The sequence below is a fragment of the Phascolarctos cinereus genome, unplaced genomic scaffold (assembly GCF_003287225.1).
Source record: "Phascolarctos cinereus isolate Bilbo 61053 unplaced genomic scaffold, phaCin_HiC Scaffold_726;HRSCAF=1367, whole genome shotgun sequence".
Classification (NCBI taxonomy): Eukaryota; Metazoa; Chordata; class Mammalia; order Diprotodontia; family Phascolarctidae; genus Phascolarctos; species Phascolarctos cinereus.
In genome coordinates this window covers 78,653,741-78,668,234 of record NW_027556098.1, presented here as the reverse complement: position 1 = coordinate 78,668,234, position 14,494 = coordinate 78,653,741, and the positions used below count along the sequence as shown (strand labels likewise).

Genomic DNA, 14,494 nt, shown 5'->3' with positions numbered 1-14,494 from the left:
ATGATGCCAACATTGGAAACCTGAGACTAGAACAAGGGTGAGGAACCTGTGGCCTCAAGGCCGCATGTGGCCTTCTAGGTCCTTGGGTGTGGCTTTTTGACTGAGTCCAAGTTTTACAGAACAAATCCTTTTATTAAGGAGATTTGTTCTGTGAAGTTTAGATTCAAAGGGCTGCACTTGAGGACCTAGAAGGCCACATGTGGCCTTGAAGCCACAGGTTCCCCACCCCTGGACTAGAAGGATGGTAGATAGAAATAAATAGAGAAGCTTGGAAGAGGGTAGGATTTGGGGAAAAGGTAATGAATTTTGGACATTTTGAGTCTAAGATGTCTCCCGTTTGAAAAGTTTAATACACAATTGATGATGCCCTTTTGAAGCTATGGGACTGGCTACATAATGCTATGTATCATCTGATTAGAGAGAACACTTAAACCAGACGAACCGATAAGGTCATAAAGAGGACACAAAGAAAGATGAGGGTCCTGCTCAGAATCTTACATAATGGATAGGCCTTGCCTGTAGAAGCAGGAAGACATGGGTTCGAATCCTGCCTCAGACATTTATTAGTTACATGCTCTGAGAAGTCATTTAACCTCTCTGACTAATTTTTTTCATCTGTATAAGGAAGGGGTGGATTTGATGGTCCCCAAGGCCCTTCTGACTCTGAAACTATTATCCTGTGACCATCTGCAGTTAGTAGGTGGGATGTGGATGATCCATCAAAGAATACTGAGCAAAAATAGTTAAGTAAAAGGAAAACTAGGAGAGAGTAATGTTAAGAAAAGAAAACAATTAAGTATTATTTACTAATAATTTACTATGTCCCAGGCACTCTGCTAGGTGCTAGGAATAAAGATACAAAGAACAAAACAATCCCTACTTATAATTATCTTACATTCTAATGGGAGAGACAAATACATATGAAAATGAATACAGCCTAAATGTAGAGTTAATTAATGTCCCCATCCGCACATATACATATGTTTACATAAATATAATCCTTGACCTCTCTGCAGCATTAGGCACTATTGATCACCCTCTTCTCTAAGTTTTTGTGACACTGCTTATGCCTGAGGGTCCATGTCTTCTCTGCTGATTGTTCTCTGTCTCCTTTGCTTGATCCTCCTCCAGATCACTCTCACTAATTGTGGGTGATCCCCAAATATCTAAACGTGTTCCTCTTCTTCTATGTCATCTCATTTGGTGAATCATGGGCTCCTGTGAATTCAGTTATCATCTTCATGCAGATGATTCTCAGGTGTGTTTATCTAGCCCTAACCTATTTCCTAACCTCTAATTTTACTTCTCTATTCTCTATTAGCTATCTTGAACTGAGTATCCTGTAGACATCTCAGACTCAACACTTCCAAAATAGAATTCATCATCCTCTCTCCCCCCTACTCCAAACTTCCCCTCTTTCAAGACAGTGTGTTAGTTTTTCTGTGGTACCACCATACCCTCAGTACTCCAGGCTTACTACCTCGATGTCGTCCTCAGTTCCTCAATCTCATTCATCCTATATCCAGTCTTTTGCCAAGTCTTGTTTCTACCGTCATAATATGTGTAGAATATTACTTCTTCATATTCCTTGCACCCATCTGGCAACCTTCTACTTCTGTGAGTTTGCATTGGCTGTTCTCTTTACCTATATTGCTCTCCTTCCTTACCTCCATCTTCTGGCTTCCCTGGCTTCTTGTCAAGACTCATTTCAAATTACTCCTTCCACAAGAGGCCTTGATGAAAACAAGGAAAGGGAAATAGAGTGTTAGTCATAAGGGTAGTCCTGAGCATCACATGAGTGATCAAACTCAATCTCCAAGGAGTGTTGATGCTAGCTAGGCAAGTTCCAAGGGTCTGGCCTTAATAATTCCCACATGTTCCTCCTGTTCTGGTGTGGCTGGAGAATGGTTAGGGATGAGCAGGGAATGATGCAGCCTTGATGATAATGGTCCCCTCATGGCACAGAACATGCATAGCCACAAGCAGTGGTACAAAGTTAAATTTTGGATCCTAAAACAAAAATATTTCTGTATGTCCCCCATACTACCTCCTAGCATATTGCATGTAGTAGATAGTCAAATAATATTTATTGAATAAGTGATTCCTGTTTTTTTTTTTAAACTGAAATGGGCATTATGGAATGTAAAACACCTTGATAGAATATGTTGTTTCTTGTTTCTTTTATCTCTGGTGCTTGGCATAGTACATGGCATGTATTTAGACCTTTAAAACTCATTGATGATTGATTATTTTGTGGAGCATTAGAAATTTTAGTTAAGTGGCTATGAAAGATATGAGATGGAAAGAGGTTAGAAGATAGTTAGCTGTATCACAAGTAACCCAGGTTGTCTCAGTAATCATTAATGACTAACTCCATTGATTCTGTTAATTTAGCAATGGATAGTTGCAGAAAGTGATTAGATAACTTGAAGGCTTGGTAATATTCTTTTTTTTAGTTCTTAGTTTACTTAGATTTTATTATTTTCAATTATATTAAACCTCAGAAGCTGACATACTTCATTTCTACTAGATCGACTCTTGTCTAGTAGATCAAAGAAAAGACATGAAGATATGATAATTAGGTAAGCTATGACAATTTCTCAGTTGTTATATTATGTTACATAATTATTACATTGGTAACATTTCCCCCTCTACATACACATGTGTGTATCTATGTCTGTGAAAATTTCTTTTAAATTATTGAGAATATTTCATCCTTGTTTTTTAGGCATTGACAAAGGACCCTCAGGATTACCCTGACAAAAAAAGCCTACCACATGTGCATGTTGCCATCTGGATAAACTCTCATGGAGGCAAAAAAGTGAAAGCTGGAGATACTGTGTCATATGTCGTCTGTCAGGTAAGATTATTTTAACTAATGTGACTTTCCCTAAATGTAACTTAGGAATCTGTTGATGAAGCATCAGAATACAAGGATAGCTATAGTACTAATGTTAGTATCTTACTAATATGCTGAACTGTAATGAAATAGTCTGGTCTGGTCTAGTTAATTGAATTTTCAGTATTTTTTAAATTACCCTGTTCAGTGTAATATGTTTCATTTCAACCTCATTACAGTGTTCTCAGTAGGATTCTCTGGTTTGATGCTGTAATTTTGGTATGGCAGGTCTAACTCTGGGGGCAGCTGGTGGTGCAGTGGACACAGTACTGGACTTGGCATCAGGAAAGCCTGAATTTAAATGCAGCATCAGACCTTTGTGTCACCCAGGGAAAGCCATTTAACCTCTCTTTGCCTTAATTTCCACAGCTGTGAATTGGAGATAATTACAGTACCTACCTCCCAGAGTTATTGTGAGGATCAAATGAGATAATATTTGTCGAAAGCACTTAGCATGGTACCTGACACATAGTAGGCACTATATAAATGCTTTAACCCTTTCCCCTTCCCCAATCCCATGAGAAAAGTAACCTGAAGTCCACTGTAAGGAAGATATTTTTTATCCCAGATTAATGTCAATTTATTAAAATAAATGTATTTTCTTCCCATCTTATTTACTTAGTTGTCAATTGTATTAATGAAAAAAAATTGACAAACACTTGGTTTAAAGGCATAGCGCAAGTGTTGATAAGCAAAGAATAGCAACTGTGTCCTGCACTTGAAACAAGAAAGGCTGACTTCTCAGGTAGCTTCTTTGGAAAGGACCATGTTCTTCCCTTTGAATGGTAAGGGAAGCGGGCAGTAGGGCTTTAAGAAAATTGTCACTCTTTACATAGACTTTTTTGCCAGCAAGGTAACAGGCTCTTGATGTTTCCATTGCATTAATGTTTCCAGCTCTGTGGAGGATCTAAACTAGAGGATTCTTCTATTATTTAAAGAAACAAATGAAATCAGCCAAAGGCTAGGCAGTTTTATTTAGAAATTAACCATGGTTAATTTGATGGTAAAAAAAAAATTTAGTATCATTTCCTTTACATTTCTGAAAACTACTCTACACTTAAAGGCATGTTTGATAGTTGTCATGAACAGAAAATCGTTTTAGTAATATTTATTGTGTCAAAATACATCATTTAATAATGAGATTGGTTTTTAATATCATGGATAAAATCTGGGACTCTAAATATTTCAGAACTTTAAAAAACATTTTAACATTCTGTTAATATTAGCTACATATTGTTGATAATGTACATAACAGATGACTTAAGTACATGGACATGAGTCAACACTTGACTCTGTCTCCCTCCTAGTGTTACTCTTGATTAAGAACTGTTACACTGAGCCAATTCCTGCAGGAAAATGTTTCCATAAACGTCTGACTAGCTCAGGCCCTTAATGTGCTTTGCATATTTGCGATGACAAGTCTCATCTCAGAAAACAGTTTTCATATTATGCAAATAAAGATTTTGGTAAATAGGATAGTTTTTTTTTCACTTATGTCTTCACATACATGGAGCAGCTATTAGATGATTAATGACAAGGGCAGATGGTAACATCAGACTTTGAAGAATTATGTAGATATGATAAAAATAGTGACTAATAATGAAACCAAATCACATTATTTTGGGTTAACTGGAAATAGGGACCTACACTGACTTTTTATTTTTAACACTGACTCAGATCACTTCTACACTCATATACAGTTATATTTCCTTTCTTTGGCATTTGAATATTCAACTTAAAGATTCTTCTCATTTCTTATATAGCTGGATAGTGTTTGCATGCTAACAGTCCAGTAGCCATGGCCAACAGCCATCTTCTGAATTAGCTTATTTTACTAAAAAATTCAAATTTTGCTTATGTTTGGTCACTGAATGAAGACTTGATGCCACATAAGTATATAAAATATATTTCTATGTTAAAGATTCTTGAAGAAATTACTTGTAACCCCAAATGTGTTTTGTAAGTAGAATTGACCTCTAAGATATCAGTCAGATTCAGATACAGAATACAGCAGTGTCCAAAGTCATGTGAGTTAGGAGTTTTAAACTTGTTATTTTTCATTTATTTATTGCATTTGTTTTCTGGAAGTATGCCCTTTTCATTCTTTTTAGCAGTGGAAGTTTACTTTTTACTTAGTAGCAAAAAAAAAAGAGGCCACCAGTTGTTTTATTCTAGAAATGGCACTGTAATTACTGCACCTGGTGTCTCTATGAAGTGTGTATTCTGTGAAGTGTACAAATTATCACACATGCACATTGAGGAGCGTGAAGAAAGACCAAATATGCCTCTTAATTGGTTCTAAAATATGTGTGGTACCTCTGCAGACATACCTTAAGATGCACATCATGTTCTAAGAATTACATTTGTGAATTCTGTAGTATTTGTGATACATCAAATCCTATTTGTGTTCCCACCTTGACAATACAACTTGATTTTGCTTTGTCACAAAAAGGGATTAAGATTCCTTATCACCCTAGGGGGGGTATATAACAAAATACATATATAACATAAAACAATATTGCTTCATGGGAGCTAACAGACTTCCACAAAATGGTTCTACAGTCATTGAATGTTGGCTGATCCAGCTAGTCACTGGAATTGGGTGATGTAGTTGTTGTTGTTCATTTGTGTGTGATTCTTCATGACCTCATTGGAGATTTTCTTGGCAAAGATACTGGAGTGGTTTGTCATTTCCTTCTCCAGCTCATTTTGCAAATGAGGAAGCTGAGGCAAATAGTGTTAAGTGACTTGTCCAGGATCACACAGCTAGTAAGTGTCTGAGACTAGAGTTGAACTTAGGCTTTCCTGACTCTCCAGATCTGGCATTTTGTGCACTGCACCGCCTAGCTGGGTGATGTAATGGAATAGCCGAATGTACAAAATTTTATACAGTTCTTGATCGTGTGAAACAGCAAAACTTACTGACTGCATCAGTTAGCATTTAGCATTACAAAGTTAAGAAAATTATTACAGCGTATTAGAAGCATAGGAAAGCATTATAGAATCCTCTAAGTGAGTATCTCAAATGAGAGGATATCCTTAGGTTACAAATAAGCTAATCAAGGTATAAAATTATGTCACTCAGGTTAGAGAATTAAAGCCCCTTATGCTTAGCTGCCAGTGATACATCGGGCAAGTTACTTGGTGTCCCCAGTACCTCAATTACTTCATCTGTAAAATGTTGAGGAGGCTGGAGTAGATGACCTCTCTAGTCCCTCCCAGTTCTATATTGATGATCCTATGATACTTAAGGCACGGTAACCTTCATAGCAAATACTCATTAGGTTAGAATATGTTAGGATAGGGGTCTTCTCTGGATCAGGTCGGGGATGACTTTCTGCATAAGTAAAAAATAATGTTAAGAAACGTTGAGGGAATGCTTTATGATGGGGGTATACTAAGTCATGAAATAGAAAGTTCATCATATATTTCATAGGTCAAAGAGGTCTTCAATGGTCAGGTCCTCTATACTGCTGAAATAGAAGTGATTCTGTAGCAGAGATCCTTTTCTATACTGTGCATTATAATAAGGATCATCCTTTGACTCCGAAATATTTGCCATTTGGCTAGGTGTTTCAGTCTCTTTAATCTGGTAGACCCCAGCTCCAGAATAAACAAGTGCTTTCATTTTAACCATTGCATAACTTGAAGGAGTGGTACAAGCTTGTCAGTGTCTCCTGAAGAAGCAGCGGTGCATAGAATTACATTTGGAATTGGCCGGCCTCTGTACAGAGAAGGGGTTGATTGTTGCAAGAGAGAAAAGAATAGAAGGATTCACATTATAATCAGTTTTGCAGAACAGCTGGGTGCTGTGAATAGTCATAATTTAATTGTGTGGTTTGAATATTAAATTCTATTATGTTTTAGACAAGGGAAAGAGGTAGTGTGAGTTGTTGGATGTTGGTCCAGTGTGGTGATGACTTTTCATTCCATACATAGATGGCAAATCACTGAAGCCCTGTGTGAGCCAATTATATTTAATAAATTTTTCTCTTCCTAGAGGAAAAATTTGATTGCACATTTCAGAAGGGTTGTCCTTTCTTAACACTGCCTCTCTTAGGTTAACCTTTATTTTCTTGGAATGGTACCAGATATGTTTGAGCTTGAAACATTGTATTCTGTCTTTCTAGTGGCCAGGTATTTTGTTCTTGTAGCGCTGTCATCCTACAAATGTTCCATGCTATTTTTTATCCCTGTCCATTGTCCCTTGTTTGATACTATTATCAGCTAGGTTTCATCACCCTGCCATGATTTTTTACCCATATGCTCTTTATGTGGTGTGAAATACACAACTACTTTTCTTAAATGGACTCATTTTGCCCCATAGCCTTAAAGAATGCATTATGAGGCAGCAATTTAAATCCTTGCAGTATTTACGATGATACTGTAATGAAAAGATTGCCTGTATGCCTTTCATCATCATCCCTAAAAAGCATTTCTGATAAGACTAATGGTTATTATAGAGTGTTCTCACTTTGTTTCTCTGAAGTGGCAGATGGAACTATTTAATCTAGTGGGTGCCGTCATGTTGGTTTCATGTGTCACCCAAAAAATAGAACATGACACATGCTGGATTTACATTCTTGAACTCCAGATTTGACACTAGGAGATCAGCATTTAGTTGTCTTCATACTTTTAGGATCACATGAAATTTGTAATAATGTCTCCGTGGTTTAGTGTTTTTAAAAAATGTACAAAAAAATGCAAAAACATTGTTCAGTTACTTCCCCTTCTCTCCCTTCACCTTTGATTCCTATTTGAGTATTTTCCCCCACAGGTTTATATATGATATGTCCTTTTTTTCCCCCCAGGATGGATCCAACCTAAGTGCCAGTCAAAGAGCTTATGCCCCTGAGCAGCTGCAAAAACAGGACAACCTGACCATCGATACTCAGTACTACCTGTCACAGCAGGTCCACCCTGTTGTGGCTCGAATCTGTGAGCCAATAGATGGAATTGATGCCGCACTTATTGCAACTTGGTTAGGTAAGCTTCTAGCACTCAGTAAAGAACAAACACTTACAGAGCAAGAGAAGTAGAATGCTCTTTTGAGAGCTGTGATCCTGAGGATTTTAATTGAAGATTACATGGCTCTTATTCATAGTAAAGAAAGAGGCATGGTTATTCGGAATCTGGTTATTCAGTCTTCTTCACTATGATTTTAGGTTAACTATGTTTTTATTATTAAAGTCTTACTAAAATAATAATATATAATTTTTACATATATAAATATATAAAATAATGATATATAAATAATTACATAAATAATAGCATATTTGTTATTCATGTTGACTTATATGTTGCAAACACTTTCGCACAAGGTGGGTGCATATATATATATTTTTTAACTTAATTCTTGATTTCCTATTTAATCATTGCAGTTTTGTTATATCTTCAACTAAGCTTATCTTCTCCCTAAAAACAGCTTTACTTCTTGATTTCCAGATTTTTGTTAGTGGTGCCATCAGTCTACATTCTCGGGCTGAAAACCTTAATTATCAGTGATTTCTTGCTCTCTCTTGCCTACCCTTTCCACTCTTCTACAAAATCTAATTAATTGTCAAATTGTGTAAATTCCTCCTCCAAAATATCATTCTCAAAGTTGTCTCAAGTCTAAATGCCTTCTTTTAAAATCTGGAGTCCTCTGTAGCCTTGTCTAAATTTGCCTTTTGAATCTTCTCTCATTAGCTCTACTCACTTTCTCTTGAGCATTTTTGGCATTTTGCCATGTCCATGCTTTTGTTCATGTTATTCTCCCTAGCTGTAGTTCCTTCCTCAGTCTTTACCTAGTCAAATGCTCTTCACCTTAAATTCCTCTCTACTTCTTGAAACCTTTGCAGGCTATTTCAGCTCAATGTGATTTCTGTCTTCTTTGAACTCAAAGTACTGCTCTTCACTGGTATTCTTATATTTGCTGTTAGTTTTTTAACCTGTCTTTCCCCAAAAGACTTGATAGCAGATTACATTTTATTCATTATGTCTCCCAAATAACCCAAGTACATATGAGTTGCTTAATAATTATTTTTTGATTGGATTCAGTTTTCTATATATCATTTTATATTTTCAGTCTTGACACTAGTCATTATGTTCTACTACCCAGTTATTGTCTTCTCAGTAAAGGAAAACTTGTTTTAATTTACCTTAAATAAAACAATGAGGAAGACAAATATTTTTCAAGAGTAATCATATCAAATTACCAAGCCAAATTTTTTTTTTGGATTACCATATACCATCCCCCTCTTCCTCCTTAATTGCTGTGGATAAGTGAGAATTAACAGTATCACCTAAAAAATGATAGAACCTCCTTATTCCTGAAAACACAAATATGAATTATATTGTTTTCACTTGTGATAATTTTCCAACATCTTGTATCCTGTACATAAATTGTTTGTTGTTCTTTTTATTTGTAGTTTTGAGGCAAAGGATAGATCCTTTAGAATCAAAACTTGATCTTGGTTTTCCTTAGTAGTCATTCTGCAATCTACATATGGATAAATCAAAAACAAAGCCAGCTTTAAGAAATAAATGCAAGAATAAAGAGATCACTGGTCTGTATAGCATACATCACAATTGAATCTACATTTGACTCCCCCGAAGTGTTTAGTAAATAGTAGTGTTGGGAGAAGGGACGAGGAAGTTGATACTTGTAGATGATCAGTGGTGAGTAAACCCCTTCTTAGCTGCTGTGCCAGGTAGTTTATTGTGGTGATAGCTTCTTATTCTGTGGTTGACTTTTGGGTTAGACTAGCTATAATAGCCCATTTGTAAATAGCTACATAAAAGTTTGACTGGTCACATCGTTATAGCAGGGAATAATTGATGGACACCTTGTGGGTTCTTTTGGTATCCTTTTTTTCAGCTTCTTTATATGTGTTGTGTTAACCCATTAGAAAGTAAGGAACTATCTATTTGTATTTTTATGTCCATTTCTTAACTCAGTGCATGTTACATAGTAAGTGCTGAGTAAATGCTCATTAATAACCATCCCTTTGATCAAACCTACTACTTCCAGGGCTTCAGTTAGAGAACATCAGTTACTACTCACTCACGTACCTATTTTCTAGTCTTTGTGCTTCTTTGGCATCCTTGCAATGTCAAGAGAAACCCTAGGACTTCCCCCTCCCTCCATCACCATGTTGAGTGGACTCCCTGTAGCAGTTATGGAGAACATGGACAAGAATTTCATAGACTGGGTAGACAATGGTGGATTGTGAGCTGCAGCATTGGAAGTAATTCCCACATTGCTAGAATCATAGATCCATTTGAATATTTGAGTTTTGTAGTTCTTGTTGTTGAATCATTTCAGTTGTGTCCAACTCTTCGTGATCCCATTTGGAGTTTGGCAAAGATACTGGAGTGGTTTGCCATTTGCTTTTCCCACTTATTTTACAGATGAAGAAGCTGAGTCAAACAAGGTTAAGTGACTTGTCCAGGGTCACATAGCTAGTGTCTAAAGCCAGATTTGAACTCAAGAAGATGAATCTTCCTGACTCCAGGCCTGGCACTCTATCCACTGTGTCACCTAACTGCCACTGTGATGGGCATCTGCCCATAAATTCTAGTTTGTGCTGGTAGCATCTGTTTACCACTGGCCTGTGACTGTGTGGCAGGTGTTAACCAGATAGCCTTTGTAAGGTACAATATGGCTATTAAAAACAAATATTAAAAAGCAAGTAGCTCCTTGGAGTGTCTTAAGTTTTATCTCTTTATTCTTATCTCTTGTCCCTTTGTAAGTTATGCATAGGTTCCCAAAGTGGGTGATACTGCCCCCTGCGGGGCACGTTAACGATGCTGGGGGTGGTAGTAGCCTTGGGTGATGCAGATTTAAAAAAAAAACTGTTAAGAGTTAAAGAATGTAGAACTGGGAAACATTCACAAGTGTATTCAGACACAAATAGGACTAGAGGACTTGTAAGGTCTTCCAATTGTGATTCTATGATCTAGCAAAGGTTCCCAAACTTATTTGGCATACTGCCCCCTTTCCCAAAAAAAAAAAGGCATGGATATTGCAAAATGCCAAATATACTCAAGAGAAAGTGAGTAGGCAAATTTAGAGAAGGCTACTATGAGTTGAGCAGATTATTTGAAAGATCTGTGATTTCATCAGTATAGGGAACTCTTCGTATGGGAACTCCCTTTACCAGTGTAGTTACCAGTCCATTTATAAATTTTAGGGAGTTGACATGAGGTAAATTGAAGCTACATGACAGTGTCAGAGGTAGTGTCAGAGGTCTTCCTATTCTAAGCCCAGCACTTTCTCTTTGACCATACTACCTCTGTTTAGTCTGGTACGAGAACCAGTCAAAAAAAGAAATGAGGTGAGTGTATTGTGATATATTCCTGGTGAAGCCCCTTTTTAAAAAATGTGCTCACAAGCTTTTCCTTTAATAACATGTTCTAGAATTTCATTAGCAAGTTAAGTCAAAGCATCTTGCCTCTTATTCAAACCAGAAAACTGCCTCATTCATTCATCCGTCATTGTACACTTTCCCCTTTGAGCACCCACTGCATACCTACTTTGTTCTTTTTAGGATCTTAATTTTAAAATTTGAAGGGATCTTGGAGGCCATCTAATCTAAACCCCGCATTTTACAAATGAGGAAACTAAGGGACAAGGTCACACAGAAAGTAAGTACCAAAGCTAGGATTTGAATCCAAGTCTTCTGGTTACCAAAGCAACACTATTTCCACCTTGCCACTCTGTCTCCCTTTATTGCCTCTGATGGGGGAGGGGCAGGGAGAAAGATGTTCCTTTTGATTTCTTTGCATTCAGTGCCACCTCAGTTCAGTTTGTGACCTAGCTCTTCTGATACTGTCTTTAGGAATACTAGTTAGAATGTTTCCGTTTTTGAGCACTCTAGATTAGTCACAGACATCTGTCTCCCTTAAAGCTGGCAACACTTTGCCTCACTTTGTCATGTAGCAGTTTCAGGGTTAGCCTGGTATAGGCCAGGAATCCTCAATCAGCAGAATCTGTATCTGCTAGTAATTGTTTATGAAGCTTTGAATCTTAGTTCTCCAAGTTCTTTACCAGATTTCCATCCCTTCTCTCAGGGACTTGCCCTGGTCAGTCACTATGATCCAATCAATTCTCTTCCTACCCCTCCAAAATGAAAAAGTAGATACTCTTCAAAAAGGTTGGCATGCCTAGTATAGGTTATAATTGAGGAGGTTCGCTATTTCGAAGAGGGGTGGGGGTGGTAAGTGGTGGTGATAATGAGGAGAGTATTAGGTGAGTGCTTGGCTTCTAAGAAGTGTAAGCTGTAGGCATAAAATTACTGTAATTTGTTTTTAAGATTCTAAATCTGTTTTCTTTAAAAACTGCAGTTAGTGAGCTGACACTATTAAATAAGTTTAAGTGTACAAATGTATACATAAAATACAAGCCTTCCAACTGCCTAATCACATACATAAAATAGTTCTCTTGCTTTTAATGTAGTTTATATCTTTGATTAATGAAGTGTATTACAGTGTAGGAACTTCAGTGGAGTTTGCTACATTTTTGTCCTTTTAGGTGTTATAAAGAAGTCTAGAATAATGCCATAATTTCATTTAAGAAAGTCATTAAGTTCACAATTTTTATTTTTAAGAGTCTTTTGTGGAAATCAACTATATTTCTCAGCTACTTTTTCCCTTTTCTATGGCATGGCTCCTTTCTATTGTGTTCCTTTAAAAGAAAGCCAAGCTTCCAGTATTGAATTTATCCTGTGATTTCTTTTTGCAAAGATTAATAAATCATCTGAATATTTCTCCATGACAAGATGATACCTAATCACTATGAGATGTCCTGCCTGTGTTCATTGCCATATGTTGACTAGAGGATGACCATTTAAACTAAACAACAAATATGTTATTATCTATTGGATTAAAGTAGTATAGAGACTCTAATGATGGCATGGGATAAAAACTGGATGATAGAGGTTGTAAATATCATGTATTTGATGCTTAATAAATACATGTTGGTTAAGTCCTCATTCCATAGTTATATGCTCATTTTTTTGTAGACTATACATGACATTATTGCTATTGAATTGTACAGAACCATATTTCACTATATTCTATTCTTCAATAGAAAGAATAACTCTCTAGGCATCATCTGTACTAAAATTTGAGACCCATTTAGCTTTTGTTCTCCAAATTGTATAGTTTCTTCCCTTCTTATTCCAATGTGAACTCTACATGTTTTAGGGTGAATGGGATAGGATAAAATATTCACAAAACAATCAAGTACCCAATAGAAGAGATCAATGAAAAAATGTATACTTAATGTCTTTGGGTTTTAAAAAAAATGGATAATTCATGGTTTTAATAATAATTATAGTTTTAAATTTTGTAGCCTCATTGATGCAATGGTAGTATGTCGGGTAAAATAGTCTCCAAAAATATTTTTCCATGGTCATGAGATGAAAGATTTATAGAAGTCATCAAGTCTAATTCCCTCATTTTACAAATGAAGAAATTGAGTCCCATCGAAGTTAAATGATTTACATGCTGAAGGTCAAACAACTGAGTGTATGAGAAGGATAGAATTAGGGTCAGTGCTGGTACAGTGGATAGTGTATAAGACATAGAGTCAGGAAAATCTAAGTTCAAATCCTGTCTCGTTACTAGCTGTGTGACTGTCATTCTCAGTTTCCTTATGTATGAAAGGGAAGTAACAATAGCACCTCCTTCAGAGAGTAGCTGTGAGGATAAAATGAGATAATGCCTGTAAGGTGTTTTGCAAACTTAAGTGCTATATAAATTCCGTTGTTATTATTTTTAATTAGTAAAAGAACAGTTTTCATGGTTCATGGAATTGCAGAACATAACATACAGTCTTCATGAGGATACAAACTTTGGCTTTATTTTGGGCTTATTTCTGTTTACTGTCTAACTCTTTTTTGGGGGAGGAGGAGGCCAAATGACTTACAATTTCATTAGTGTGTTGTGGGGAGTTTTATTGTCTACATTAATGATTGAAGGAAATTATAAATATTAGTTAGAGAGTAGTGAAAATAAAGATGTAATTTTTCCCCCCATCCAATTACCATTTTAGTGTTAAGTCTGTGAAAGTGTGGAGGTGGGGTTTCAAAGGGAAAGAGAAAAAGGAAAGAGAGAGGAAAAAAGAAAAAGTGTAAGTTGTACAAAACAGGGTAGAGGAGGAGATATGTATGATTCTGCTCAATTGCTTTTAAGTCTGACTATGTCACACCATTACATAATAGACTCCAAAAGCTACCTATTGCCTTTCATACCAAATATAAAGTCCTTTATTTGACTTTTAAAGGTCTTCACAATATAAATTTAGCATACCTTTCCAACTTTGTTGTACACTATTGTCCTTCTTGCTCACCGTAATCCAGCCAGACTGACCTTCATCCTGTTCCTCATACACTAATGTTCCATCTCTTATCTATTTGTACTGCTGTCCTCTCATGCCTAGAATAAACTACCTTCTTGCTTTTGCTTCTTAGAAACCTTATTTCTGTCAAAACTTAGCTTAAATACAGGCTGCATGAAAATTTTCTTGATCCTTCTGGCTGCTAGTGCCCTCTTTTCCCCTCATGATTGATAAATTTTAATCAAAATTTTGAGTGAATTTAGACTTTTTAG

The 14,494-nt window shown here is 36.4% G+C and overlaps 1 protein-coding gene across 1 annotated transcript in view; it reads left to right on the top strand.

Moving 5' to 3' along the window:
- The window catches only part of POLA1 (DNA polymerase alpha 1, catalytic subunit), a 331,346-nt gene that overhangs the window by 123,104 nt on the left and 193,748 nt on the right, over window positions 1-14,494 (top strand). The window contains 2 exon segments of the mRNA XM_020989869.2: window positions 2,729-2,860; window positions 7,711-7,885. Of these exon segments, the coding sequence (XP_020845528.1) occupies window positions 2,729-2,860; window positions 7,711-7,885 (307 nt within the window).